Genomic DNA, 27431 nt, shown 5'->3' with positions numbered 1-27431 from the left:
CTGTAGCTTTCAGGTTAGCCACCTGAGTGAGGCAGCTGATCCAACCTATGCTGCATCATAGAATAGTTTGGGTTGGAGGGACCTTTAAAGCTCATCTAGTCCAATCCCCTGCAGTGAGCAGGGACATCTTCCACTAGAACAGGTTGCTCAGAGCCCCATCCAACCTGACCTTGAATCTTTCCAGGGATGGGGCATCGATCACCTCTCTGGGCAACCTGTGCCAGTGCCTCACCACCCTCACAGTACAGAATTTCTTCCTTATGGCTAGTCTGAATCAATCCTCTTTTAGTTTAAAGCCATTAGCCCTTGTCCCATTGCAACAGGTCTGATTAAAAAGTCCCTCTCCATCTCTCCTGTAGGCCCCCTTTAGGTACTGAAAGGCCATAATAAGGTCTCCCCAGAGCCTTCTCTTCTCCAGGCTGAACAACCCCAACTCTCTCAGCCTGTCCTCATAGGAGAGGTGCTCCAGCCCTCTGATTGTCTTGCTGGCCCTCTGCTGGACCCGTTCCAACAGGTCCATGTCCTTCTTGTGCTGAGGACTCCAGAGCCGGATGCAGTACTCCAGGTGGGGTCTCACCAGAGCAGAGCAGAGGGGCAGAATCACCTCCCTCAACCTGCTGGCCACGCTTCTTTCGATGCAGCCCAGGATGCGGTTGATGTTCTGGGCTGTGAGTCCACATTGCTGTTTCATGTTGAGCTTCTCGTTCACCAACACCCACAAGTCCTTGTCCTTGGGGCTGCTCCCAATCCCTTCATCCCCCAGCCTGTATTGAATTCGGGGGTTGCTCTGACCCAGGTGCAGGACCCTGCGCTTGGCCTTGCTGAACCTCATGAGGTTCACATGGGCCCACTGCTCAAGCCTGTCCAGGTCCCTCTGGATGGCACCCTGTCCCTCAGGAGTGTCAACTGCAGCACTCAGCTTGGTGTTGTCCACAAACTTGCTGAGGGTGCACTCAATCCCACTGTCTGTGTCCTTGATGAAGATATGGAACAGTACGGGTCCCAAGTACAGACCCCTGAGCTTACTCCCTGAAGTTAACATGAGTTTTTAAATTGACTTCAGCGATTTTGAGGTCAAAACTTAGGTGCACTGGAGATTACACTTGACAATGTTTATTGTTCTCCAAGATGATCAGATGCATTTGGGACTAAGTGAATTGTCAAGTCTTACTGTAAAGGTGTGTAATACTCAGTAATTTACATTAGAATGCTTATCAGCTGGAAACTTAAGATGCTTTTGTTGATTATCTAATTTGTCAGAACTACTAGATGATTTTTGCTTTCAGGCAGGTGTTTATGTAGTAGAATGTAAAAGTTTTTCTTATAGTAAAAATGCTGACATTTTGGCACGACACAAGTAAAATGAGCTAAAGAGTACCTCAGCTTTGGAAGTCTTTGTAAATGAAAAACTAATCTTCCGCAAGGTAAACACTGACAGAATTATCAAAAACCCCAACCCCTCATAGCATAATTCCTGACATGTTAGACTAAAGAAAACTGTATTAAGGCCATATAACTAATCCTTTTTAAAAGCATAATTTTTTGCCTTGAAGGAGACTGTTTCAAATGACAGTTTAATTTTGAAAGAAATGAAAACCATCACGGAATAACCATTGTTTAAAACCTGTGCAGCAAATTTGCCTACCCTTTTTTCAAAAAGAGAGCAAAGGATTAATACTTGGCAGACATTTTAAAATAACAAATTTTGTTCTGAAGTTATTTTCTAGGCAAACTGAAATTCCAAATGTAATATAATCAGGAAACTGCGCTAGGAAAATGTAGTCAGGCTATTAAATAGAATTACTTTATGATAATAACTCTACAGCAGCACGTAAGAAAACAGAATTATTTTGATCATTGCTTTGGCATGATAAGGCAAATGAATTAATACGGTAAGACAGAGAAAAAAAATCCTTCTAATCTGTGAGTAAACAACACAATCACTTGTTTAGGAAGAATATATTTTATGAAAAGTATTGCCTTCATGTAATTACAATATATATTACAAAGCAACAGTGTAACTAAGAATTAAAAGAAACAAATATTTCACAGGGTACGATATTTAAAAAAACATTTTGAGTACTTACAGCTGCTTACTAAGCAAACTGTGTACATCTTCAGAACACAATTTTGGTATCATTCTAGACTGCAGACCATCCAGGTACACAAGTACGCAACTCCCACTGTTTTCAAGTAAATTTAATACTCCAATACTTTGTTAAAAACTATTTAGAAGCTGTATCATGCAAACATTTATTTGTCATATAATTAAATTTTAATGCATAAAAATATACTACATCAGCCTGAAATTTGTTTCATCTGCATAGTTAGAGATTATAAATTAGCTTTTGGTTTATTGATTCCTATTATTTTATCAGAATAAAGTTTAGCAATCTCTTCCTTAGTAAATCCATATTCTAGAAGTATCTCTTCCGTGTGTTCTCCTATAAAAGGATCTCTTTTAAGTGATGGAACAGCAGGGGTCCTTGATAGAAGAGGAGCAGGTCTAGGACTTATCTCTTCCTGATCATTTTTGATAAAAGAACTTCTTTGTTTGTTATGCTGATGTGAGGCAACATCATCAAAGGATAAAACAGGGGTCACACAGGCATCAATACCATCAAATACGCTGCACCACTCAGCTTGTGTCTTCTGTGCAAATATGGATGCAAATTTTTTCTTCATTTTGGGCCAGTCAGAGTAACTCAACTGATGGGGAAGTTTATCTGAATCTAGTCCAAGACCTGAAAGAAGGGAAGCAAAGTTTAACGGTGGTATAGCTTAGATAAATTAAAATGCTGCCCGCAACTAAGTATGTTCCTCGAGAAGCTGCTGTGTTACAGGCAGCTCAACACAGCACAGCATATTAACTAAAAGTTGCTTCAACCCTTATTATGGTATCTATGATTGAGGATGAGGGAGCAGAAGAATAAAATGTTCTATTACTTGCAATTAGACTAAACTGCATCAGCTACAGCCTTTTAAGTAGGTACGTATAATAAACACTCATTTGTATAAACATTTCGGAAGAGCAGCCACTACTTAGAGATAACATTTTGCCCTGAGAACATTTTCTATAATATGTATTGCATTCTCTACCTGGCAGTAGCAACACAAAAATCTGCTGAACGGGTCTTGGACTACAGCAATATACTGATCTCATAGACGCCAGCACATCTGCCACAGCTGGACATTCATCAGGCTACTGAGATTGTGTGTCCAACACGATCGGGTTATTTCTATGCCAGAGATGAGAAGATGGTGTGGATGGGTATATGCACCTCGATATGCATGACGTAGCTCAGCTGCAGGTGCCTCCTGGCTCACTGACCTGCTTCTCGGCTCCCTCAGTCCAAATGGACCCCAGCAACGTTTGCTGCTCTCCCCTCCTCAGCACACTTCCCCAGCTCCCACTCTCCACCGCTGCTCTTTTGGAAAAGTGAAACCCATAGCCCTTACAGCCACTAACTGCTTCAGAACTCTGCTCCCCAGAAGATCAGTCACATGGATCTCCTAGGTATGCAATATGCACATTCCTCCTGAGACACAAGGGCAGATGATGGACACGTAGCCTTTGTACTGAAAACTCACTGAACTAGGCATGTCCTAGGTCCTTCCCTTAACTAAGAGCCACCTTCCCTCCCACTGGGGAGTTTACATCTCTCCTGTGCAGCCAGGTTCCCATCTCTGTTTCTGTTCTTATGGATTCTGCTCTCTGTACTCCCTACTCTTCCGTTCTCCTACTTCAAGGAGACCTGAGAATTTTTATCACATCTTGTAGGGTTTATCTCAAAAAGGAGGTAAGAAACAAGAAAGAGAAATGGCAATTAAACCACACTTTCAAAATGGAGATAGTACAGATGTACAGAGTCTATGATATCAAATAGAGATCAGAAGTGGTACATTGAAGGCTATCCAAACAGTCACATCTTGAAAATCAAGAGCATGAACACAGCAGGAAAAATTCAGAAAAAGCAGGGATAAGAAAGAAGTTATCTGAGAAATTATAAAGGCTAGAGAACAGCTATCATCACAATGCTTCACAAATAACAACAAAAGGGGCTGCTAAGTAAACAACAGCTCTATGTAAAACGCAAGAGTAAATGAGGAGCTCTGCAACTATTTAATTTTAAGCATTCTTGTATCTTTGGATATTTGGTATCAGTTTGATGATTTGACCTGCAACTGCTAACAAGCTTGGCTATTGGATGCCTGTTTACAGGTAGAATCTACAGAGAACTCTAATATTTATCTGTAGATAGGCAGAAAAAACTTTCTGTATCTTCTATTTCTACAGTTTCCTTATTGCCGAGAGGGGCAGACATACAGCTACTAAGACATACCGAGGAGAAGAAAGGAAGATAATGCCCATTCTTCTGCTCTTTAAGTTCTTTCTTTCTGCTCATAATCTCTACTATGTGCACTTCACAGTCTCCCCCAAGTTATCACGATATTTAAGAATTTCACGGTTGATCACAAGATTCTTAAATAGTAGCTTTGAAAATGAATACATGCTTTGAAATCTTACTTTGGTACACAGAGAAATTGCCAACCTCCAGACTCAGAAATACAGCCTTGCAGTTGTTCATGTTTAAAAGAAAATCAACACAGTCAAAGACAGAATAAGCATTTTCACATCTTATTAGAGATGACTACGGATATCAGGATAAGTATTACTACAAGGTAAACATTAGTCCTCACTGAGTTACCGAGTCACGTGCACCTTAAATCACTAAACTTACAATCTACTCTTCATAAGCATTCACGTCATCCTAAAGAACATCAGCTGAAGATTACTCATACTGCTTGAATATCCATAACTAAAAAGAAGCTAACAATGCTTTTCAAAATTAATTTGATTATTAATCTTCAAAGTATAATACTAAAGATGAATAGTGCTACATAGTTTACTTAAGAACTTTGAGATGAAGCAAATTTACCCTCCACAGTAAGTAAAGCTAATTAACAACATGCTATCTGAGATTCTGTTTCAATGCATGAAACCTCGTCAGTTGGGAACATTGTTTCATAAGTATTTATTTGCTTATTAATTATGGTTTGGGTTTTAGTAGCCAGTCCAACATGAACAGAGCTCTATCATTATCCCATTACACAATTATATTTGAAGATCGTGCCAGATGGAAAGTTGGCTCAATGTAATTGTACATGCTCTAGCAAAATAAAAAAACATGCAGAACCTGGAATTTAGTATTACATGCTCATTTTCCATTGACCACTGAAGACTTCAACTTTAAATAGCATGAACTGACTGCATTTAAGCACCACAGCTTCTCATTTTCCAGCTTGTGCTAACCATTTGTGGTGCAGATGAACAGAATCACAGCAGGAGCGACTGAGTCAACAAGGAAACAATTACACAGCACCGAATTGTCTGAAACACCACAGGATGACAGGTTTGACCCAACATAATCAAAAGCAAAGTATTTTTTACACAGAATATCTGGTAAAGCAATCACAACTTGTTTCCAAGTTTTTTTGTTCAAATTTTGATCTAGGGATTTTTGTTTAGAAAAGCTCAGCTTTGAAATAACAGCTCTGAAACAAAGACTTCTGAAAAATGAAAAATTGTCTCCTTATAATGATATAGCTTTAAGTCTCCTTTAAATGCTGTAGCTTTATTGACATCTATCTGCATGTCATTTATTAATGCAACAAATTGAAATCTCTGTTTCGTCAGAACTTCTTCAACAAACTGCCATAAAATTAGGTACCTATTTCAAGACAGAGAAAACAGTAAAATTCATTAGATAAATCAGCAAAGTTGCTTTGGTGTGTTGGAAACAAACAGCTTCTTACTGCATCTCAGCCATACTATTTTAAAAGATTATTTAGGAACCCAAACAGAGCTTTGTTTGCAATTTTCTTGTTTTAGCTTGCTGATTTTCTTTTCAAAATTGTATGCTCATAGCACAGTAATTTTGAAATTGCGTTGCCACAACGTGACTGAACAGAACCATCTAGTATGGGAATCCTTAATTTTGGCTCAAACCACAGTCATAAGGCATATGCCATTGCTCTCTCTCTAAATATAATTCATTCTCACTCTAAGAGGGAATTGAACTTCAGAATATTCCAAGAAAGTAGTGAATTTTCATGAAAGTAACTACGTAACATTTTTTCTCTGCTCAAAGTTTTTGAAACTAAATAATTTTTAAGGAAGTGACAGTTCAGCAAAAGGTTGATCAGGCCCAGAGTACTATCAGAGCATTGCTGCAAATGCATCCATAACTCTACTCCAAGTTTACACATTTAATTAGCATAATTGCAAATGTTTTGGTGCAGCAAGAACCTGGCCCTCTACTGTATCTGTACAGTGTTTAAGGCTTATCATGATAAATGAATTCAAATAAAACTTAACACTATGTGTAACTGAGGGTGTCTAAATCTTAATGGGGAAACTGACCACTTTGCACATCTTAATAACAACATTGTAGAGAATTTGGCACATAGCAGATTTTTTATACAGTACACAATACTTTACAATTACAAAATGGAGAGCCCTGTGGAAATCCTTCATAATGACGTAAACTATGTTTTTCAAGTGCTTCCTAATTTTTTCTCTTTCTTTTTAAATATTAGTCACACAACATGGGAGTATCAAAGTAGTATGAAAGGAGTACTATTGAATACATGTCCAGAACTTTAGTGACTATTAGCGCTTTTCACATCAATATAAGCTGATACTAAGTTCATCTTATGTAACTGAGTTTACAGCACATGATAATGCAGAACCAAACTTTCACTTCTCACCTGATATACAAAAGTTATTGTGTTCTGCAGGCCTCCTGTAGCCTGGCTACAGCAATACTAAGCACATATTGCTAAAAATGAAGAGAAACCTGCAGAAGCAATTTACAGGTCAGTTGGAAGACATTCTGTCTCTTTCTATCAAAACATTGAGACTTAACATCAGTAACACATGTTTCCTACATCAGATTTTTTGTAAGGTGCAAAGGTATTTTACTTATTTATTGGTTGACTTTCATAATAATAAAATTAACATAAGCAAAGGGATTACAGCATGTTTGTTAACAGCAAATAGTCTATAGTGAGCCCAGAATACAACTCTTAATACTACAGCTAATAGAGCAACTCTTTACCATATCTATTTTATATAGCTTCAGTTTCTCATACAACTTTTTAAAAAAAAAAAAAAATCATTAATTTGTGGCAAGCAGAAATTTAATTTTCCCTGTCAACAATCTTCTCAAACTGAGATGCGGTATTTTCTTAAATTTAGTTTGCCTCTGCAGACCCCTTAAGAACTTTCCTCGCCATGTCATTAGCTGCACTCTGGTCCAGCTCTGGGTTCCTAATTCTGTAGGGAAACACTGATGTGAACCAAAACCAAAAAGGAAATTAGTTTCACTTCTGCTAACCAGAATTCTGTGAGCAGTGACAAATGGTTCAGAAATCATGTTCCCTTCTCAATTCTGCAATCTTTAAATCTCCAACTCTGACATCTGCAACACACATATCCTTGTGTTTTCAGTATATAGGAGTGGCAAAAGTAACCTACTCTCTGAATATGGACAGAGAGACATAAAGTGGCTTTTGAATATATTTTATCTGGAACAGCACCAAATTGTTCACCAGCAGAACTGACCAGAACTATGGGGAAAAAAGTATGAAATAAAATTATGGAAACTGTAACTGGAACATACCATTTTAAAACCACTTCAAAGTAGGGAATTAATGCCTTGAACAGATGACTCAGCCTAAGTCAAAGCTCCTTGGGGTTGGGAAAGAGCAATACAATTCTCACAAGCAGCTTTTTCTTCCCTATAACATTCAAAGGCTTAAATTCTGAATTGAATTTCTGCAATAGATATCCCAAACAGGAAAGAATCCCTAAGCCAGAAGAAGGGTCTGCTGTTCTAATTTAGTACACTATTGCTTCAGAAAGCTTGCAACCATAACTACTGAAGGGCATAAACATTTCCTACGTGAAAATCTGAACAACTCGTAATTTGCACCTAAAATACAATGAAGAAAGACAACTTATTTCAAATGCAATATTGTGAAAAAATCTTGAGTTCTGTCTGACACTTTAAAAAACACACTTTTACAAAACAAACAAAGAAAAATTATTGACTGTGAACAAGCAAAGACTGTGACACAATTAAAGGCAAAAAGCAAAAATTTCCCTAGAAGACTGCTGTCTGCATTTGGGTTTTTTAAATACGACAGAAACAGAATGAAACACAGGCACAACTGTGACTGCAGTTGTTGTCTACTTACAAGCAGATACACGAGTTCTTTATTGCTGAAAACAACTACTTTTGAAACTTCTGCTGTTAAAATCAAGACATTTCTGTACATTGTAAGCATAAGGAATACTTTCAAACACGAAAATAAAGTTGTTCAATGGGGGTTCCCCAATGTAGGCATACGAGTTCATAGTTGGTGCTCCAACTACATGCTCTAAATTTCTGAGAAAGAGCTAAGAGGAAAACAGAGAATTTCAGTGTTTTCCTCAGTAAAGAGTTATCTAAATAAGACAGAGACCAAACAGTGATTATGTTATATTGCCTGACCACTGGATTCATCCATCAGTCTTCTTTCTAGCTAAGCTGGCTGGCTGGTTGAGAGAGAAAAGCCTGAGTCTCACCCTGTGGCAATGATCAATACAAGAAGGCTGGAGTGTCCAGTAAAGTTTCACCGAGAAGAAGTGTAACAAAAAAACCAAGTCCAGAATCCATTACAGAATTTGTTTTCTTTTTGAACAAATATAAATTCCATCCCACTCCTGTAGCTTAGAAGTAAGTGCTATTCAACTTTATCTCAAGAGAAGAATAAAATACCGCAGCCATGAATACTGCAGGGCAACGTTTGATCGCATTAATCCAAACATATGGGTATTTCAGTAAGCAGCTTTATTGTTTTCTTTTTTCCTTTGTATTTAATACAGGCATTCTCCCTGAAGAAATGTATTGGAATTCCAAATTCCCTAACTTCCAGACAAGGTCTTATATTTTACTTTGATAGTTTCATATTTATTTTTGTTCTCCAACTCTATTTCTTGCAAGCAAAAAAATCTCAAGGGATTGGATGAGAATAACATTTCAAAGAACTGCGAAGTGTGGAATAATCAACTATACTTTCTTTTTCAAGATCGCGTAGCTTAGAACTGGACTTCACCGGAGTTCAGACAATGAGGGACAAAGTACCAGCTTCTTCAGCTCTTCCAGACTTGACATCTGATCTGGGGGCACCACATATGCTGTACACGTCCCTGAGTTGCTCCAGGAGCCTGCCTTATACATTTCATGTGTCAGCATGTGCCAATTTGGATATTCTATGCAATTGCACATCCCTTTTTAAGCTACACAAAGAAGCAGCCATTTACTGCCACAGATGTGCAAGAACTTTGGGAGCAGCACAGGCTGCAAGTGAACAAAGGCAAAGTGTACAGAACAAGATCTCTCTTTGGGATCCTGCTCACCAAAGGCATACCCCCGCTTCCAACCCCGTACTTTCATTTCATCTCACCATGCTCCTGAATTTCAAAAACTCCTGGAAGTGCAGGCCCTGGGCACTGACTATGCGCCTGTTAGCACACTGTAGCTGACTGGGGCTGAACTGGCAGCAACTGCCTGTGAGAGGAATTGTCATGGTTCAACCCCAGCTGGCAACTAAGCACCACACAGCTGCTCACTCACTCCCCCTCCCCTCAGTGGTGATGGGGGGAGAATTGGAAGTGTAAAAGTGAGAAAGAAACTCATGGGTTGAGATAAAAACAGTTTAATGATTACAAACAAATACTAATAATAAAAACTCTAAGGAGAAGGTGGGGGGGAACGTAGAGGAAAATAAAACCCAAGAAAGACAGGAGATGCAAATGAAAACACTTGCTCATCATCAACTGAACAATCCCCAGCCAGTCCCCAAGCAGTGTCCCCCCTGCTGGCCTCCCCCCCAGCCTTTATTGCTGAGCATGACATCATATGGTATGCAACATCCCTTTGGTCAGCTGGGGTCAGCTGTCCTGGCTATGTCTGCTCCCAGCTTCTCGTGCACCTCCAACCTACTTGCTGGTGGGGCAGAGAAGCAGAAAAGTCCTTGATGCTGTGTAAGCACTGCTCAATAGTAACGAAAACACTAGTGTGTTATCCACACTATTGTCAGCACAAAACCAAAACATAGCCCCATACAAGCTACTACTGAATTCTATCCCAGCCAAAACCAGTACAGGTATCCATGCTACAATTCACGGAATAATCAGTGGGGAGAGTCTGAGCAAGAGTAAGGAGCTACTCCACCGTCACCCTCACTCAGCAAAGATTTATCACATGTAAGTCATGCACGCACAAAAGGGGTTCACCAACACTGCGTACATCCACTTTAGGTGTATCGTTTGTTCGCATCCCTTCCAAGCATTAAGCAAAACTAAAACTAGATTGAGAATGTTTTATATCCTTCATATTCAGAACAAGGGAAAGAAATATCAAGAAAATAAATATCAAATTCTTCTGTGAATTTTTTTATATTTTCATAAATTTGGTATGGAAAGCATAGCAATCTACCAAAGGAGCACAACAGAACAAATTATTTTTATATTAAATAACTAGTAAGAAGCTAAGAGCACATCTGATCAAAAGCTTGAAGCACACAAAGAGTTCATAGGTAGAGGAACCTGCAGATTTCTGTTTTAACTTCACACAACTATTTTGCATGACCCATTCTAATTTCTCAAACAGATAAATAATATTTTATAGTCATACTTAAAAAATCTTCAGTCAAATATAAAAATATATCCATAGATGGGCATTAAAGCACTCTGAAACTGTGTGACGGAAATTAATTTATAAAGTTGACTGTGCTTCTAGAAAAAGTCCATTCTATCAAGAAATACTATGAACTACTTCCAATGAACATTCATTTCTGAAACAATTTAAGTAGTTAATTAAAAAAAAAAAAACATAGCACAAATAACTGAAATTGCTTGAAATTTTGTTTGCAATACAAAAGAATTAGGTCTCCTTTTTAAAGTATATTCAAAATCCCTTGAAAAAAGTGGTTTCCAAAAATAGTTGGTTAGTGCTGCAGCCTCATAAGACTACCATTACCGTAACTCCAGCAGAAAACCTGTAATTTAAGTCTAGTTTCTAAGGGTAAGGTGAAGAAGGGACAAAAAAGAAAAAAATTAATTGCTAGAAGAAGAAAGTTAAATAAACTGTCACACTACTTCCCAATTAGTTTCAAGAAGCGTTTAGCTTTTACAAAGAAATCAACATAACCAATGTCATGAATCAAAATCAAGTATTAAAAAATTCATTCAATCACGCTTTGCCAATGTGAAACAACTGCTCCAAGCTACTTACCCTTTATTAACTGCTCATAGAATTGAGGCTCAATGGCACCAACAGCCATGAATTTTCCATCGGAGGTCTTGTAGGTTTCATAATAAGGTGCACCACTATCTAGCAAGTTCTCACCTCGAGGTCTGTCCCAAAATCCCAACTTTTGTGTTTTCCACAGGAAAGAACTTAGGTATGCTACTCCTTCTACCTTGAAGATTTACAGGAAAAAGTAACAGCTTCAATAAATTAGTTGGCACATTACCTTAATTCTACATAAAACAAAACAGCAAGAAACTACTACCAGTTCTGGCCTTCGTTAAGATTTTTAATGATGAAATCTCTGGTAAGCAGTTTACTTTCTTAAAATTTTCAATTACTGTTTATATGCGTATGTGAAGTCATCTAGAATTACAGAATAAGAAGGAGCATCAGTGTAATAACGCAGCTTCAGATGCATAACAAACTTTCAATGCACAAAGTTTCATCTAGCATGTTTATAATCATTAGGAGTTCACAAAGAGAATGTAAGTAATTTTAGGTCATGGGACAAGCTTCTTGGCTCTGTAAGAACATTAAGTATCTGACAGCCGTCAGGGCTTTTAAACCTCTGGAAATCAAGACGCCTACACTAGTCCTGTAACTATAAAATTTTTATCTCAATATTAACTTCTTTGAATTTACTGATTATAATAAGACTGCTATTTTTAGAAGAAAACTGGAAGGAAATCAAAGGTTGAAGCTCTCTCATACGATGGGAACTGGGAAGTTCATCTCCATCACTAAACTGAAACAAAAATTATTCTCCCCCTCTCATCACTGGCAGGTACATAGACATAGCAAGGTAATGTCTAAATAGGCAAGTGTCTGATGAATACAGCACTAGAAAACATGATTAATCCTGTTCCAACTTTCCCCTCAAAGTTTTGGCTACGTGGAGTACAACCAGATGAAAATTCCATTTGTTCAGCCTTCCAATAAGTATCAAGCTTGTACCAGTTTTTCCAAGTAAAATCACATCCTACAGTTTTGCTCACCAGCAGAATCCATTTTCTTCCAACTGCATTAGAAAAACTGTAAAAGAAGATGCAGTAACAGTATATGGCCAGAAACATTCCAGTGGAACAGAGAAAAACCTCAGCTGTATCATTTTGGGTATCATTTTGATTCAGTGTGTAAAGTTAACATAATATTGTCTATAGGGAAAAGCACAGAGATTGTAGCAAAATAAAAAGCTACTGAACTTTCACGTGGAAAGATCTATTAGTTTCTACTTTTCAAAGCAAGAATTTAAAACAAATCATGAAGGCTTCTTCACTTAATGTATATTACTTGACCTCTTTCTCCAGTACCCGCCACAATGACAGGAATACTTCTGCCCTACTTGTTACATGTTCAAGTCAGTTAAAGTACTTTCATATGAGAAAATACTGTATACCTTCATGTACATGTTTCTAAAATAATTACAAGGATATCAAAATAGTGTTTGCTTTACTAATGATCTGATCTTGCACTGCTCGTATTAACAGAAAAATACACAAAAAAACCATTGGAAGTAAGGAGAATAATAGATTGGGATAATATCAGAATAAGCTCTAACTGCAAATTAGATCTTGGTGCTGACAGAACTACTTATAATACCTATGTACAGTGCTACATGCCCTGGAAACACTTAAAAAAACCCAAACACAACTGTTTTAGACTGGTATGGTGACTTTAGAAATATCCCTGGATGGGCAACTGTACAGCTAGTTTCTGCCTGAGGTCCACTGCAATTCAGAGGCAAGTAAAAATGTGTCTAACATCTGCACCAAGCCTTCAAGAGCACGCTCTAATAACACCACACACACAGAGTAATGTGGTCACTTTCTTCTAAAACATGAAAAGGACAACACGGGGAGACTCCACTTAAGCCTGATTACAGTAAGAGTTAACGTGTTTCACTTAATGGCTCCCTCATCCTAAGGGCATCAGCAGTCCCTAAAGCAGGGACAACAATGCAGAGGCACCACCATGCTGGGTGACCTGTCTGCTCCGCAAGTCTTCTGTTCCTTCTGCAAATTGAAACAGTCAAACAAAACTCAGAATGAATCCCCACCAACCTAATCTTTATCCTTGTGACTGATGAATGCCTCTAGGATGTGGGAATTTTGGTTTTGAACACCTCCAGGCTGAGAAAAACCTGGAACCCCAGTCTTCTGTTGGACAGCTAAATGCTCTTGCCATGAGACTATTATGCAAGTGATCATTACCACTATCCTCTTTTCACAAAGAGTGAGTCATGCTCGGTCAGATGCCTAACAACATCAGCAGAAGGCTCTGTGTCTGAATTTGGAGTGAACTTGAAGTGTGGCCCTGACTCACATGCCTCTATTCCAGTGTGGTGCAAAAGTGCAGACATACAATTGTGCCTACCGTATCATATTGCGGTGTCCACTCCACATCCTACTCAGCACATGGGAACTATCAGGCTCACTGTAAGATACCTATGATCCCTATAGAGTCAATGAGAAGAGACAGCAACTAACATGAATCAGGTCAGACCAGGTGTTTAATTCTTCTGAGGTAGACAGGTGAAATGCAGGACCCGGTGTCTACTTTTTACACAGAGAAACAATAACACTGGACACCATGAACAGGTGATGAAAATCTAGCCCTTGCCCTAATACTCCCTACCCTCTTTTTGAATCAGTTTAGTTTCACTAACTAAAGGAGTTCCTCGTGTATATTACTGATCATAAGAATGCTCCCAAGCCATTTTTCACCTTTCAGTATGCTAATTAGAAATAAAAGATAAATAACAAATTATTCTATCACAAAAATCCAGATTTCAGTCTAGAATTACTAATCTAAAAGACAAGAAATAATTCTTTTAGATTACTTCAAAAAAATAGGCATACAATAAAAGGAAAAAACAAATAAGTGGTCAGTAAAGCAATCGATGAAGCAAGATGAAAACTTAATAAAAGTAATCGTAAGGACACAAAGCTCCTAAAAAATAAATTAATTTTCCCTCTTCTACTGTAGAAAACTCCACTATGTGTCAGTCTTTAACATATTCAGACTACCTAAACCGTACAGCACCTTAAGTAACAGGCCTATTAAATAAAAAAGAATGTTAAAATGAAATGACACCTGAAATGCTGCAGTAGTGTGATTTTAAGAATATCTACTTCAATGAAACAAAATTAGATACAGAAACAGGCTCATCAACCCAGTCTATTTAACTGTCTTTACTGTTGATGATGCATGAATATTTTTTATAAACTGTCTCACTGAAAGTCTGTTCAAATGAAAGGAACTTAACAAAATGCCAGGTAAAGTACACCCAGTGATACTGGGCAATATTCCATCCATTTCACAGGACACCAGGAACATCAGCAGGGAACTGTAAATTCAACAATTATAAAAAAATTTGAGAGAAGTTTTGAGGGCTTAAAAAAACCCCACATAAAAACACAACACATTTTATTCCCAATGAGCCAGCGATCTTATTAGGGCATTAGTGAACTTACATTGATTCTTCTCATAACAAATTATTTTAATGACTTAAATTGAAAATAAGGTAATATTCAAAACTACAAGAAATATCTTTTTTAATATTTGAAGACTTGTCATAATTCTCCGCTATTCTTGATTCAATACAAACTCTTTCAGTTTTCCATTGTAGGTCATGTTTTTGGACTCACGATCATTTTTGTTGTGTTTCTCAGACTTCTTCAAATTGGTTGGGTTTTTTTTGGAAAGATGACGGCCAGTGTCAGAAACAGTGATTTCCTGAGGCCTTATAAATGTTGAATAGATTAGAATTACTTCAGAAACTTTGCTGGCTCTATTTCCTGCTTATACATCCGAATACAGGGTGCATGTGTGTTTTACAACAACATGATATTGTTGACACATGTTCAGCTTGTGACTACTATAAACCTCCAGGATTGTACTTTAGCCAATTGTTCTCATACTGCATTTGTGCAGCTAATTGTTTCTGCCTAAGAGAACTACAGAGCAGTGGTTTCCATGAATTTCAGCCATTTTTTTCGGGTCATTTCTCCAATTTGAAAAGGTCATTTTCAATACTAATCCAAGTGTCCAACATCCTTTTAGTTCTTCCTACATGCATAGCATCTGTAAATTTACTAAACACAATTACTCATCCATCATTCAGCTTATTGAAGAAAACACTGAAAAAACCCAACACATGTTTGTGGAGCTCCAGTTGATACGTTTTTCATTTTGGCAATCAACTACTAATAACTATTGTCAGGGTAAAAACATTAGACCAGTTTTGTACTGATCTGACAGAACCTCCATCTACACCATAATGCTGTGGCCTGCTTCTGAGAATGTCATGTGAATTTGTCAAAAACTTAACTTGAGTCAAGATAGCAAACATCTCTTGCTACCCTCCTACCTTCAAGACCTCTTCAACAAAAGGATTTTTTCCAATTAGTATAATTGTTTTCTATTTATATTTAAGTCCAAATCACATCCCTCACTGTATCACACCACCTCGAAGGGAAGTAGTCAAATTTAAATTGCAACGCTTTTTACAAATAAAAACAGAAAAAGAGAGAGACAGAGAGAGAAAAAAACACTTGCAGATAATACAGGTTTCAAGGATAAATGTAAATATGTATTTTCCTCTGTGTTAAGTGGGTGGCCTTGCAGTGAAAAATTCCATAGTACTCATTATTAAGCTAATTTAGCCTTTCATTTATTTTACAGCACATTAACGCAAAGTGTTTGAAATTGACTTCTTGGAGATAATCCATGGCAATGTAATTTTTCAAGGGAACAGTGTCTAGTAACGCATGATCTGTCAGAAATTCATAAGCAGATGTATCTTGGATAAAGCTAATGTAATTCTTTATTTTATTAGGATCATCACTTTTGCTGTTATGCACGATGTGAATTGTTTATTATACACCCTATTTCCATACACCAAACTTACTCATCAAATATATGCAGCTAATATTTTTTTGATGAAGGCAGACTGCTAAAAGGAAGATAGGGATCGGCACAAGGGAGAGTCGCAGTAAGTGTCACATGTCATAAGGATGTTATGGATACAGTGATATGTGAAAACTGCTTGCACGTGAAGGAACAGCCATTTTACAAGATTACTTACTTTCCCATTTCCAAGTTCTCAATTTTAAATGTCATGAATAGTTCCAATTTCCTCCCTTTTACAGACTTAAGAGTAGGAAAAAACCCAAACAAGCAAACCTAAGAAACCCACCTTCCTTGAGACCAAACTTACCATACTGGCATCAATGATCTGCCCTCTGCCAGATTCGGTACGTTCATAAAGGGCTACAACAATGCCCAATGCACACATGACACCTCCACCAGCAAAATCAGCCAGAAGATTTAAGGGTGCATAAGGATTTTCATCTTTCCTACCCATCTTTGACAGCACACCTGACAGCAGAGCAAACAAAGCAAACATAAGTACACAATTAGTTCTAAACGTTAATTTCTACATTTCTACATTGAGAGTTTCGTTCTTTTCAATCTATGCAAGTAAACAAGGGATAAAGTAAACTTCTATCAACAGCTTTCTGTCTCTACTCAGATGTGTCTTAGCAAATAGTTCCTCTTTAATTCACAAAAGAATATAATATATGAAATCATATTAGTGAAGATGCTATTAATTAAAGAGATTAATAAAAGTCTCACAGATAAACCATTGATAATTTGGCTATATAGGGACAAAACTTCACCCAAAAAAACTTGTGTGAAGTAATTCTGTATTACTACTTTGTACATACACAGAACCTCCCCCGTAACAATTCCATAGGCATTATGAACATGCCTGAAAGCAACTTTGGTAAATTGTTCTTCTTTGAATCTTTTAAAGAAAAAATGCAGATGTACAGTCTTCTGTGCACATAACCCATGAGTTAGTATTTATAACAAAGGATTTCACAACAACTGCACTTCAGTCCTATCCTGCCTATTCAACTACCTTTGCAAAAAAAAAAGGTTGTGTTGAAGAGGAACAGGTGAATAACACAGAAAGGTTACCCCTGATTGCATGCAACACAGACACAGGGAACCAGAAATTATGCAGAAATGAAAGAGAATAAGCAACAGTTAAGTCAGTTTACTTCAGATGGAGCTTTGAATCTGTTAGCTTTCTCTGCCATCCTGAACAACCTCTTTACTGTCACCTTACTCTTTGTAGTTCCCTCATAGTGATTCCCTTCGGGCAAGCAAGAAACTGCAGTATGATCATATGTCTCCTACACCTGTAGCCTAAGGTCTGAGACTTGCAGCATACACGGCCAAAATTTCCAGAGAACTGCACAATTCTGATGCACCATTTAGTTAATGGTCTACTGCACTTAGGAAATGCAAGCAACTGAGTGCACAGTATTAAGAAGTCTGCAAAGCCTGTAGTGCAAGCATAAAGCCCTGTCGCTGACAAAAACCTCATTTTTAAAGAGTCTAAAGGTCATCACAGGCACCAGCAAATTAACGTACTAACTTATATCTGCACTTTCTAATCTGAGCCATTTTTTAGTTAAAGAAAGTCAAAGCTCATCAGGAAAATTCTCAGGATATGAGATCTCATTTTTGAGGAATGATACCTCCCAAACACCTCATACTATTTCCTTTAAATAGGCAGAAAAACTTGACCTGTGCAATTTCAAGCACAATGATTTCATTTTAGGAAGATAGCACTAACCAAAATAGTACTGATTAAATCAGCTCCAGAGAATCAAAACACTTCTTTTTGTAAACAGAAAGCACTACAATCTAAGGTAGCGATGGACAATACTGTTGATGTACGACTTTTTCCCTATGGTAATATCCTCTGGACACGAAGTCAAAAGTGTTTCAAATGAGGCATCCTTTCTTTACTCTTTTTTATCCTCTGGCAATCTTACATAATGACAGAAGACTGAACCCATCCCTGAAGAAACTTAATTCCTCAACGCAATGACTGCCCATAGGAGGTTATACCAGATCACCACATTTGCTGTGCCTCTGCTCTGACCGTTGCTGGGGCTAAAAGAAATGCTTTATCCAGTGAGAAGCCAAGAAGTTTTGGGCCGCTTTCTCTCCTCCCTCACAGGCTTGGATAATCAGCAGAGACAGCAGCAGTGTGAAGAGCAGTAGGTGGGGCCACCCATGACCCACTGACTGCTCCCACTAGAGTTGGGTAATTTTCTTCTTGTTACTGGATACTGGTACAAGCACCACACTTAAAAACAGCAGCATACTGCCTACAACACCTTAAGGAAGCATAGCATTGCCACTTTATTTTAAGGCTACTTTCCTTTCAGTTTTTACAGCAGAAAAGCACAAGAGCTCAAACAGCTTAGGCTGAGTAATTTTTCTTTGCTCAAAAAAAGCTGCTCGCAAACACGCAAAATAATCTGCAGCCCTTTCAGGATTATAAGCATACAGATTTTCCAGGAGAGAGGCTCTGAAGAAATGCATAAAAACTTCAGTCCTCTCTTCAAAGAGAAAAACTTTATTCAGATAAAATAGCACAAAGCCTGAGAAGGTATGCTGATCCAGCCTAACAGCTGGCTGCTGCTGCCAAAGGAACAGCCCATCCAGCCCATGTTTCCTCCTTTCTTGTGCTGACTTTTTTATGTTTCTTGGATCCCTTAATGAACTGCTTCACTTCAATAACCTGGCAGAAAAACATCCTCATTTCTCCTGGCCAGTTTTGACTTGTGAGGGACCTTAGAAGGGGTTTAAGCAAGCGCCAGAGCTGACTGGAGAGAATGGAGCTGGGAGAAGCACACAGAAAGAGAAACCCTCCTTTCACTGGCAGAGATGCTTCAGATCTGCTCAGCTGTTTCATCAGACTGCACCTCAGGAAAACTGAGCTATCTGCAAATAACCTTTCAATAAATTCTTGAGTCTTGATTTAAGGGGGGAAAACTTTATTTGACAGGAAATTTTACAGCGTACCTGATAAAGACAAATAATTGATGTCATGACCTGCAGACCTGGCATATTTTCCTGTCTGGCCAAATCCAGTAAGTCTAGCGTAGATGAGCCTGGGATTCTCCTGGAGAAGGACCTCTGGACCAAGCCCAAGTTTTTCCATGACACCTTAAAAAGATAAAGGCACAGAATCCTAATTCATGTTTATTTTTTAATTAGACTCAAAATATGCATGGTGCAAAGTTAAATTACACAACAAAAGAACTGAATTGCAATTTATCAAGTAATACATTCTAATTCTGTATCCATAGTACAATGCGAACAGCCAGAATGTTATAAATTACTAACATACTGCATATATTTTGAATACAAGCCAATTAAGTGGAAATTAAGCTTTAGGGTCCTTTGGTTTTTTTTCAGCTCTTTTTCCTGTTTTAATTTCCCAAAAGATTGCCAGCAAACATGCTGTAATCCATGTACTGTTGAATGAGAGAGAAAGCTACCAAAGGCTTGTAAAAAAAAAAAGGAGGAAGAGCAAACTCTTATGTTTTCTGCATTTAAATTACATGAAATTGTGTCCATCTTTCACTGGAATATACTTTCCTCACCATATTAACCTCTCAGTACCCCAGATGTTCCTGTATCTTTCAACTCACTGATACAAATGGGCCATGCCACTATTGCACAAATGATCTGCAACAACTGCACAAAAGAAAATGTGCTCTTTTGTAATGCAGAGAATAACAAACTTTTAGAAATCAATGAAATGTAGGTTTGGTCAGCATGCATTTACAGTAATCAAGGCTAAAATTTTGATCTTGCAGTTCTAAAATAGTGGTTTTAAAAGAAGCAAATTGAAGTTGCAAATAAATGATAGATTTTTATTGGTGCAGTGCAGCTTGGTCAGACTCTGCCCTATAATCTATATTGGCACTGCAGGGAGACACATTTCAGAGGGGAAGGGATAATAACTTCAATGCCTATTCCCAGAATCTATTACTGCAACTTGTTTCACAGACTAGTCCATAATATTACTACGTACTCAAATTCCTTAATATTTATTTCTATTGTATTACTTACTGGGCAGTGGCAAGTGATTAATACCAAGAAGAAAGCAGTGAAATTTGGTAAAGAGCAAGATTTTTCAAAAGCACAAGTGAGAACTGTGTGCCAAATAACCCCTGGTGTCACAAAGACGTGGTCGGAAGGTCAATGTGTGTTTAAAGAAACTCTCCTGCCTCATCTTCTTGTTTCACACCAGCTTCACGCTGGATCATAGACTGGCCTAGTTCAGTTACAGGCCCATAAAACCTAATGTCTAGTTACAAAACTACTTGCATTTCCAGATTAAAAAAAAAGCGCAAGTGCCTATAAAACCAAAGAAAATAGAAATTTCTATGATAAGAAAAAAAAAAAACATTAGAAAATAGAAAACTAGCTACAATGAAAAATGGAATTTAAGGTCTTAATTTTGTTTGCACAACTTCTGAGAAGAAAACTAAAAATTCTTAAGGTAAAAAACATCACAATCATAAAGCCCTGCTTTCAGAATGAAAAGCATTACCTGTGACACAGGATATGTAAGCCTGTTTATGATGTGTGATCTTTACCTGATACAGCCTTCTATTCTAAACTAACTGCAGAAACCCCAAAACACTCCAGCAAGCTCCTCGCTGAAGCATGATGACCAAACGGTTTGGTTTGGAAGGGGCCTTTAAAGGTCATCTTGTCCCACTCTCTGCAAAGAGTGGGGGACATTTTCAACCAGATCAGGTTGCTCAGAGCCCACTCCAACCTGACCGTGATGATAAGTCTTCGTAAGAGAATGGCATCCTCACGGAAGAGCAGGGATACTGAAACAGCCTGTGCAGGAGCCTCAGATGAGTGCCTGTGCACAATTCATGAAGGAAGAGAGCACATTCGATCTGTTAGAGGAATCATAAGCTCTGAGACTTGGTGCACTGTCTGCTGCATCTTATCCATATTACGGTTAGACTCAATGATCTTAAAGGTCTTTTCCAACCTAAATGATCTATGGTTCTATGCCAGCCTTCCAAATGTGGGCTGAATTATATCAGCAAGCCTGAAAATGCCCGTAGGACCGATGCCCAAACTGAAACACGACTCCTCGCCTCAGACACCCTCCGGAGCCGCCCAAGACCGTTTGCTCGGTGTCTCAGCCGCTGGGGCAAGGCCCTGGCCCTTCCACAGCTTCTTCCCTCCAGTGTTGCAGGGCTGCTGCACTTCCAAAACCCCGGCACCTCCCGCACCATTTCTAACCCGGTCGCACCAAATGAGCCCCAGAAGCGGTTCCCTTCCCTGCCGTGCACTTGGCGAGGTCACCGGCTGACAGGAGGCCCCTCAGCACGGCACCCCGCGGCCCCTCCACCGCCACCCCCGCCTCCGACTTAGCCCACCCCACCTCCCCGTTCCCCGGCCCCGTCGCCCCCCAGCGCCTCCCCCCGCCTCACCGTGGCGGAAAGGCTCGATGAGCACGTCCGCCCCGCGGCACAGCCGCCTCAGCGCCGCCGCCCCCGGCGGTCGCTTGAGGTCGAGCGCCAAGGAGCGCTTGCCGCGGCCCTGCGTGTCGGTGGACACGGGGGAGGGGGGAGTCCGGTCCACCCGCACCACCCGGGCCCCGAAGTCGGCCAGGATCATGCCGCAGAGCGGCGCCGGCGCCAGGCCGGCCAGCTCCAGCACCCGCACCCCGCTCAGCGCCATGGCGGACGCCGCTTGACGAGCGCCGAGGCATCGATCCCCGCCACCGCCCACACGGCCGCCAGCGGTTCCGGTGGCGGGCAGAGCGCCGGGAGGTGTCCCCGGCCGCCCGCCGGCTTTCCCCTGCGGCCTGGCTGTGCCGTCCGGCGGACGAGGCGGTGGGGACGGCCCCTGTCTCCTCACGTTCCCCCGCGGCTGCATCTTCTGGGCAGCGGGCTGCCCCGAGGGCCGCCCCCCGGCCCCCCTCCAGGTTCCGGTCAGGCGATGGACCTTCCCTTGGAGCTGGGGGTCGGGCAGGCAGCAAAGAATGTGAAAATCAAGACCTACTTCTCAGAAAACATCCGCCATCGTGTTGTAGAGGGGAGCCAACAGCAACACCAGCTGCCGGTTGGGCTGCCATGGGTGGCCAAACCCACGGGCCCATCAGCCTCCACAGGTCACTCTGCAGCATATTAGATGACAAAACGTGTTTTTTTCCCCAAATGTGCCTCTAAACTAGGCTGTCTGGTGCTGTTGCTCCTGCCACAGCGGCAGCAGCCTCTCCCAGAGGGGCAGAGAGCCCTGCCGGTGTAGCGATGCCTCAGGTTGACCTGCTAATAGTTGGGGACAGGGCTGCTCATGGAAAGTGTGACACAGGGATTTTAAACGCATAGAAATTTTTAATCAAGATGTCCATGCTTGCAGGTCACCATGTGGAGCCGGTTAGCTCGGCGGTGCCACAAAGGGACGACCATCGCCATGGAGGCCATCAGCCCCACAGCCATCTGCCAGCCAGGAGCATCCTGGAGCTTCAGACAGAAAAGTCTCGCTGCCTGCCGCTTCCACCGCTTCCCCCGCACAGAGCGCAGTGGCTTGTGTGTGGTTAAATCAGATCCAGTTTAATAAAGCTCGCATTCATGCACAGTCACTCTTCTAACGCAGCCTGCCAGAAAAGCGGCCACGTCTGACTGGAGGCCATGGTTATTCTGTTTTTGTTTAGGCTGCTCACATCCATCCAGGGGAGGTGATGAAAGACGCATTGGATTGACACAGCTTTTCAAACTTAGGTCCTGCTCCCAGTATTTCAGGTTACTGCATATGAGGCAGAGCAGAGAGGCCCTTACAGTCAATTCCATGCTCATTTTATTTATTTCTTTAAATTAGTTGGGCTATGAAAATGTGTAAAGGCTGCAAATATGAATGCAGAATTTGTTCTAACTGCAGTACTAGACAGAAGAGGTCTATTGCCAGAATACCCTTTATTTTCCAGGCAGATACTTGGTCCTATAATACGGGCATTGATCGTATCCAATGCTATGCTGCCACCCACAAGAAATGGTAGAAAGAAAAACATGTGCATTCTCATGCAAATGAAGCTGGCTTGTTTTGCATGTTCCATACACTATTCCATATGAAGGTTTGTTTCCACAGTTACCATTGTGTTACTGGGACACTGTATTCCTTTAAATGATCCTGTTTCATTTGTCCCCTCTTACCTTCGGGTCTCAGCGTTTGTGTTGAGTAGGAACAGGCAATTTCTGTTGCATCGCCTTCTTTCGTTTCACCTGATGCTTTTCAGTTTATCACATCCAAATAACACCATAATCACATGCTGGATAATGCCTGGGGTTTGCTATGGTTTAAGCGAATAGCCCTTTGCACCTGCTTTTTTGCTGTCATCCACCATTACTACGGGTACTCTGTGGCAGAAATATTTGAGTCAGGACCCTGTTAAATGATTTCAGTTTCAGGGAGGTAAGGGCGTTATTTTATAAGCATTAAATCCACTTTGATAAAATGGATTTTAACAAGAAATAAACAGGTGTGAGAGATAAACAGATATTCTAATTAATCAAGAGATGAGGCTAATGATCTGAATCCAGCAAACTCTCCTGAAGCAGCAAGCTGGCCAGCAGAAAATAAATGTTAAAAACATGGAGCCGTCCCCTAGCATTGGCTTGCAGTAAAAACAGTGAAGCGCTTATATGTGCAATACCATTTAATATGCACCATTAATATGCAGCAGCAAGTAGGTGGCTGTATGAATTCAGTGCTGCAGAGGCAATGGGTGTAGGAAAGGAGGCTGTTTTGAGGTTGAAACTCCAGTGTGGGTGGCAGGACGGAGGGTTGTGTTTCACACCTTGTCAGACTGCTTTTGTGAGGTTGATTAAATTACGTCAGAGAATTGCTATCTGTGTCGTCCTGTGAAATGTATATAATTCCTGTACTGACATCAGTGTATTCCACAGTCAGTGTTTAAAAAATGAAATGATATATACTGTGCGTTATATCAACATTTCATGCAGAGGTACAGGCACTTCTGTGCTACAGGCTGGCCACACTGCTTGCCAGACTTCTACAGTTTGTATCAGATTTGTTGTTTACAGTTAATCTTACTTTTCAGCCCTTTGGAAAAATACCAAGCCAGGAATGTGAAGTTATAGCTGTACACAAAACCTTGATACTCCCCTTTCATGTGTATATTTTTTACAATTTGGTCCATCTTAATACATGGTTAAAGAGAGACTGGTATCAGTAAAGTTTATATTGTTTTTGTTAAATGAAAAAGCAAGAAGTGCTCACATCTCATAATATTTCAAATCTTGATAATTATAATTGCCTAAACATGCAAGTTGTAGGTCTCTACTTGGGGTGAAACTTCTTTAGTCAATTCAAAGATACCTGCATTAATCTGAAATTGAGAACTTCATGGATTCTCATGAAATTTATGGTGGTATTTTTATTTCCCAAGTTTATCAGAGCTTTCAAGCATGGATGCTTTGTCCTGAAGCCTGCATTTATGCCTTGCCTGAATAAAAGCAGTGCTCCATTCATAACACTTCCTGGTGTCCACAAAGACGGTGTAGGTCATAGTCCACATTTCTGACCTCTGTGCTGTTGTGACACACTGTCCCTGGTACAAAACAATTGTCAAATGCAGCAGATAAATCTCTGCAATTTCAATAGGTTCTTTAGCTTGGAGCATCTCTTTGCCTTTCTGTGTTTCTCTGCCTCTGTGTGAGTGTGGACTTGCACATTATTGCTCATTCTCTTAACTGTACATCCCACCATACACCAGAAAAAAGCTCCACAGTGAATCTGTCCCGAGACGGATACATCCGTCTAAAGTAGCTGTGAATTCATGCTGCTTGAGAATCTGGCTATGTCTGCCTGAGATTATGAATTACAGATTTAGGAATGAAAGCTCAGTCTCATACACAGGAAGTAATTGTATAAGATGCCTTGTGCTACTTCATTAAAATTGACATATCCTAGAAAAACCACTTTGTGAGTCCAGTCAGTTATTGGGGTGATGGTCTGGCCTTGCTGCAGTGAACAAGCTTTACCATTAACTTTCACAGTGTCAGAAGTTTGCCCCCTGATACTCTGTTAAAGTAGGACAACACATTACTGGTGCCTGTGATGGTGATTTCTGTACTTTGGACCTTTACCCTTGTACCTGAACCAAAATACTCATCTTTTATTTCCTTTGAGTCAAAGCGTATGGTATTACTGTGCTTCCATGATTTAGATGAAGAGACTGGCAAGTAGCTTTATATAGCTAATCTTTATATTGGCTAATCAGTAGAAAATAAATATTTTCCTACGAGTTTATTATTAACTGCTGTTGTAGGGACTGGAAACTGTAGGCAAGGGTTATTCCCAGATTTTGTTTGCCTGGATACAAAGCTTCAGCTCTGTGCTGGGCACCACACATACTACCGCTTGGCCATCCTGCCCTAACTTATTTCCAGCCAGCCATTCCTGCGGGATAATGTTGTCCACCACGTTCATGAAGGACGATTTCTTCTGCATTACTAGTGCGATGCATCAATAAGCCTTTGTTTTTACGAACTGTTCCCACCACCTTGCCCATGAGCCATTTATTTGTGCCTTAGCTATGACATACCTAATTCATGTTCCTTACTTTGCATGCCTTTGATAATTTGAGAAAGCAAACATAGACCATTCTGAGAAGAAGGTAGTCTTGGAGGGAAGAAAGCATTGATCTGAAGTGGTGCACTATCTGAAAGATTTTATTCAAAACAATCATACTCTTTTCTAGTTTAAAAGATAAACAGGGGACAAATTAAATTCCAACTGGCACTTTCAGCTGCAGACCAGGACTTTTCACATGGCAGAATAGCATAAACTCTGAATTCCTATCTCCTGGCCTGAAGTTCCAGTCCTTACGGACTTCACACAGAATCACAGAATGGTTCAGGTTAGAAGGGACCTTAAAGCTCATCTAGTTCCAATCCCCTGCCCTGGGCAGGAACACCTCCCACTAGACCAGGCTGCTCAAAGCCCCATCCAGCCTGGCCTTGAACACCTCCAGGGATGGGGCATCCACAGCTTCCCTGGGCAACCTGTTCCAGTGCCTCACCACCCTCACAGTAAAGAATTTCTTCCTGCTATCCAATCTAAATCTACCCTCTTTGAGTTTGAAGACATTACCCTGTGTCCTATCACTACACTCCCTGATAAAAGAGTCCCTCCCCATCCTTCCTGTAGGCCCCCTTCAGGTACTGCAAGACCACTATAAGGTCTCCCTGGAGCCTTCTCTTCTCCAGGCTGAACAACCCCAACTCTCTCAGCCTGTCCTCATAGCAGAGGTGCTCCAGCCCTCTGATCATCTTCGTGGCCCTCCTCTGGACCTGTTCCAACAGGACCATGTCCTTCCTGGACTCTCATCAACTTTAGTGTGCTGTGGGAGCCTGGAGTGGTTTTCTTTCAAAGAATTGCTAAGACTGAAAAATGAAGCTCTTAGAAACATAGGAAATGCTAAAATGAAGGTTGCTGCTATTAATTTATTTCCTCTCTACTTACATATTAGTATGCTGTATTTTGTATAGTAAAGGCGCTTCATCAGCTGTACATTTGGATGAAGTTACTGGATGAAACTGTTTTATATTCATCTCTTGCTATCCCATTCCACTATTTGGCCCATGCTTTATGCAGCAATCATCATATAATTGCTGCTGGATGAGGCCAAGACATAACACGTGACTATATGATGGGAAGAACATACTGAGACTTATTCACAGGAGGCAGGAACTAAGATGTCAAGGATGATTTTAGCACGGGTGTTTCCATTCTTGGTGTTGTAACAATGTGATTCTTTTAAAACACTTATTTTTATGGGTTTTTCACATCTGCTGGATTGTTTTCAGAAGAGCAGAAGGATAAAACTCCATTTGTGCAATTTTTCACCAGTTATTAATGCAAGAATTCTCTTTGTTAATAAAAGCCTGCATCACATGGCTTTTATTATTCTGTGGATGTGTTTGTGGAGGATGCCCTGCCCCATTACAAGCGTTGATGTACAATATTGATCCTCTCCCATGGTCATCTTTATAGTCTTCAAATCTATATGCTGATTTCATCAATATAGGGGCAGAAAAGAGTGACCTAGCCAGTCGCTCCTGTTGGTACGAATTTGTAATGTCAAGAAGCCAGCATAGTCTCTTCCCACACCTATTGTCCATCCTTGTTCGGCCTGCA

The 27431-nt window shown here is 40.1% G+C and overlaps 1 protein-coding gene across 1 annotated transcript; it reads right to left on the bottom strand.

The window, feature by feature from the left end:
• Positions 1 to 1944: 1944 nt before the first annotated feature.
• Positions 1945 to 22163, bottom strand: AMACR (alpha-methylacyl-CoA racemase). The gene is made up of 5 exons (XM_054186518.1): positions 21701 to 22163; positions 19254 to 19397; positions 16582 to 16742; positions 11346 to 11532; positions 1945 to 2744 (listed from the first exon to the last, which is right to left on the bottom strand). Exons 1-5 carry the CDS (start codon positions 22146 to 22148, stop codon positions 2335 to 2337), a joined length of 1350 nt encoding a protein of 449 aa, XP_054042493.1. The 5' UTR covers positions 22149 to 22163; the 3' UTR covers positions 1945 to 2334.
• Between the last annotated feature and the right edge of the window lie 5268 nt (positions 22164 to 27431).

This window comes from Rissa tridactyla, chromosome Z, assembly GCF_028500815.1.
Source record: "Rissa tridactyla isolate bRisTri1 chromosome Z, bRisTri1.patW.cur.20221130, whole genome shotgun sequence".
Lineage (NCBI taxonomy): Eukaryota > Metazoa > Chordata > Aves > Charadriiformes > Laridae > Rissa > Rissa tridactyla.
Note: the sequence above shows the minus strand (reverse complement) of the source record. Positions and strands in the feature narration are given on the sequence as shown.

Excerpts from the sequence above, each read along its gene's own strand:
- AMACR (XM_054186518.1), bottom strand. The coding sequence starts at position 22,148 with ATGCAGCCGCGGGGGAACGTGAGGAGACAGGGGCCGTCCCCACCGCCT. Across the intron at positions 11,533-16,581 it reads AGATCATTGATGCCAGTATG|GTAGAAGGAGTAGCATACCT; the intron begins GTAAGTTTGGTC and ends TAAATCTTCAAG. Across the intron at positions 2,745-11,345 it reads CTATGAGCAGTTAATAAAGG|GTCTTGGACTAGATTCAGAT; the intron begins GTAAGTAGCTTG and ends CCCTTCTTTCAG.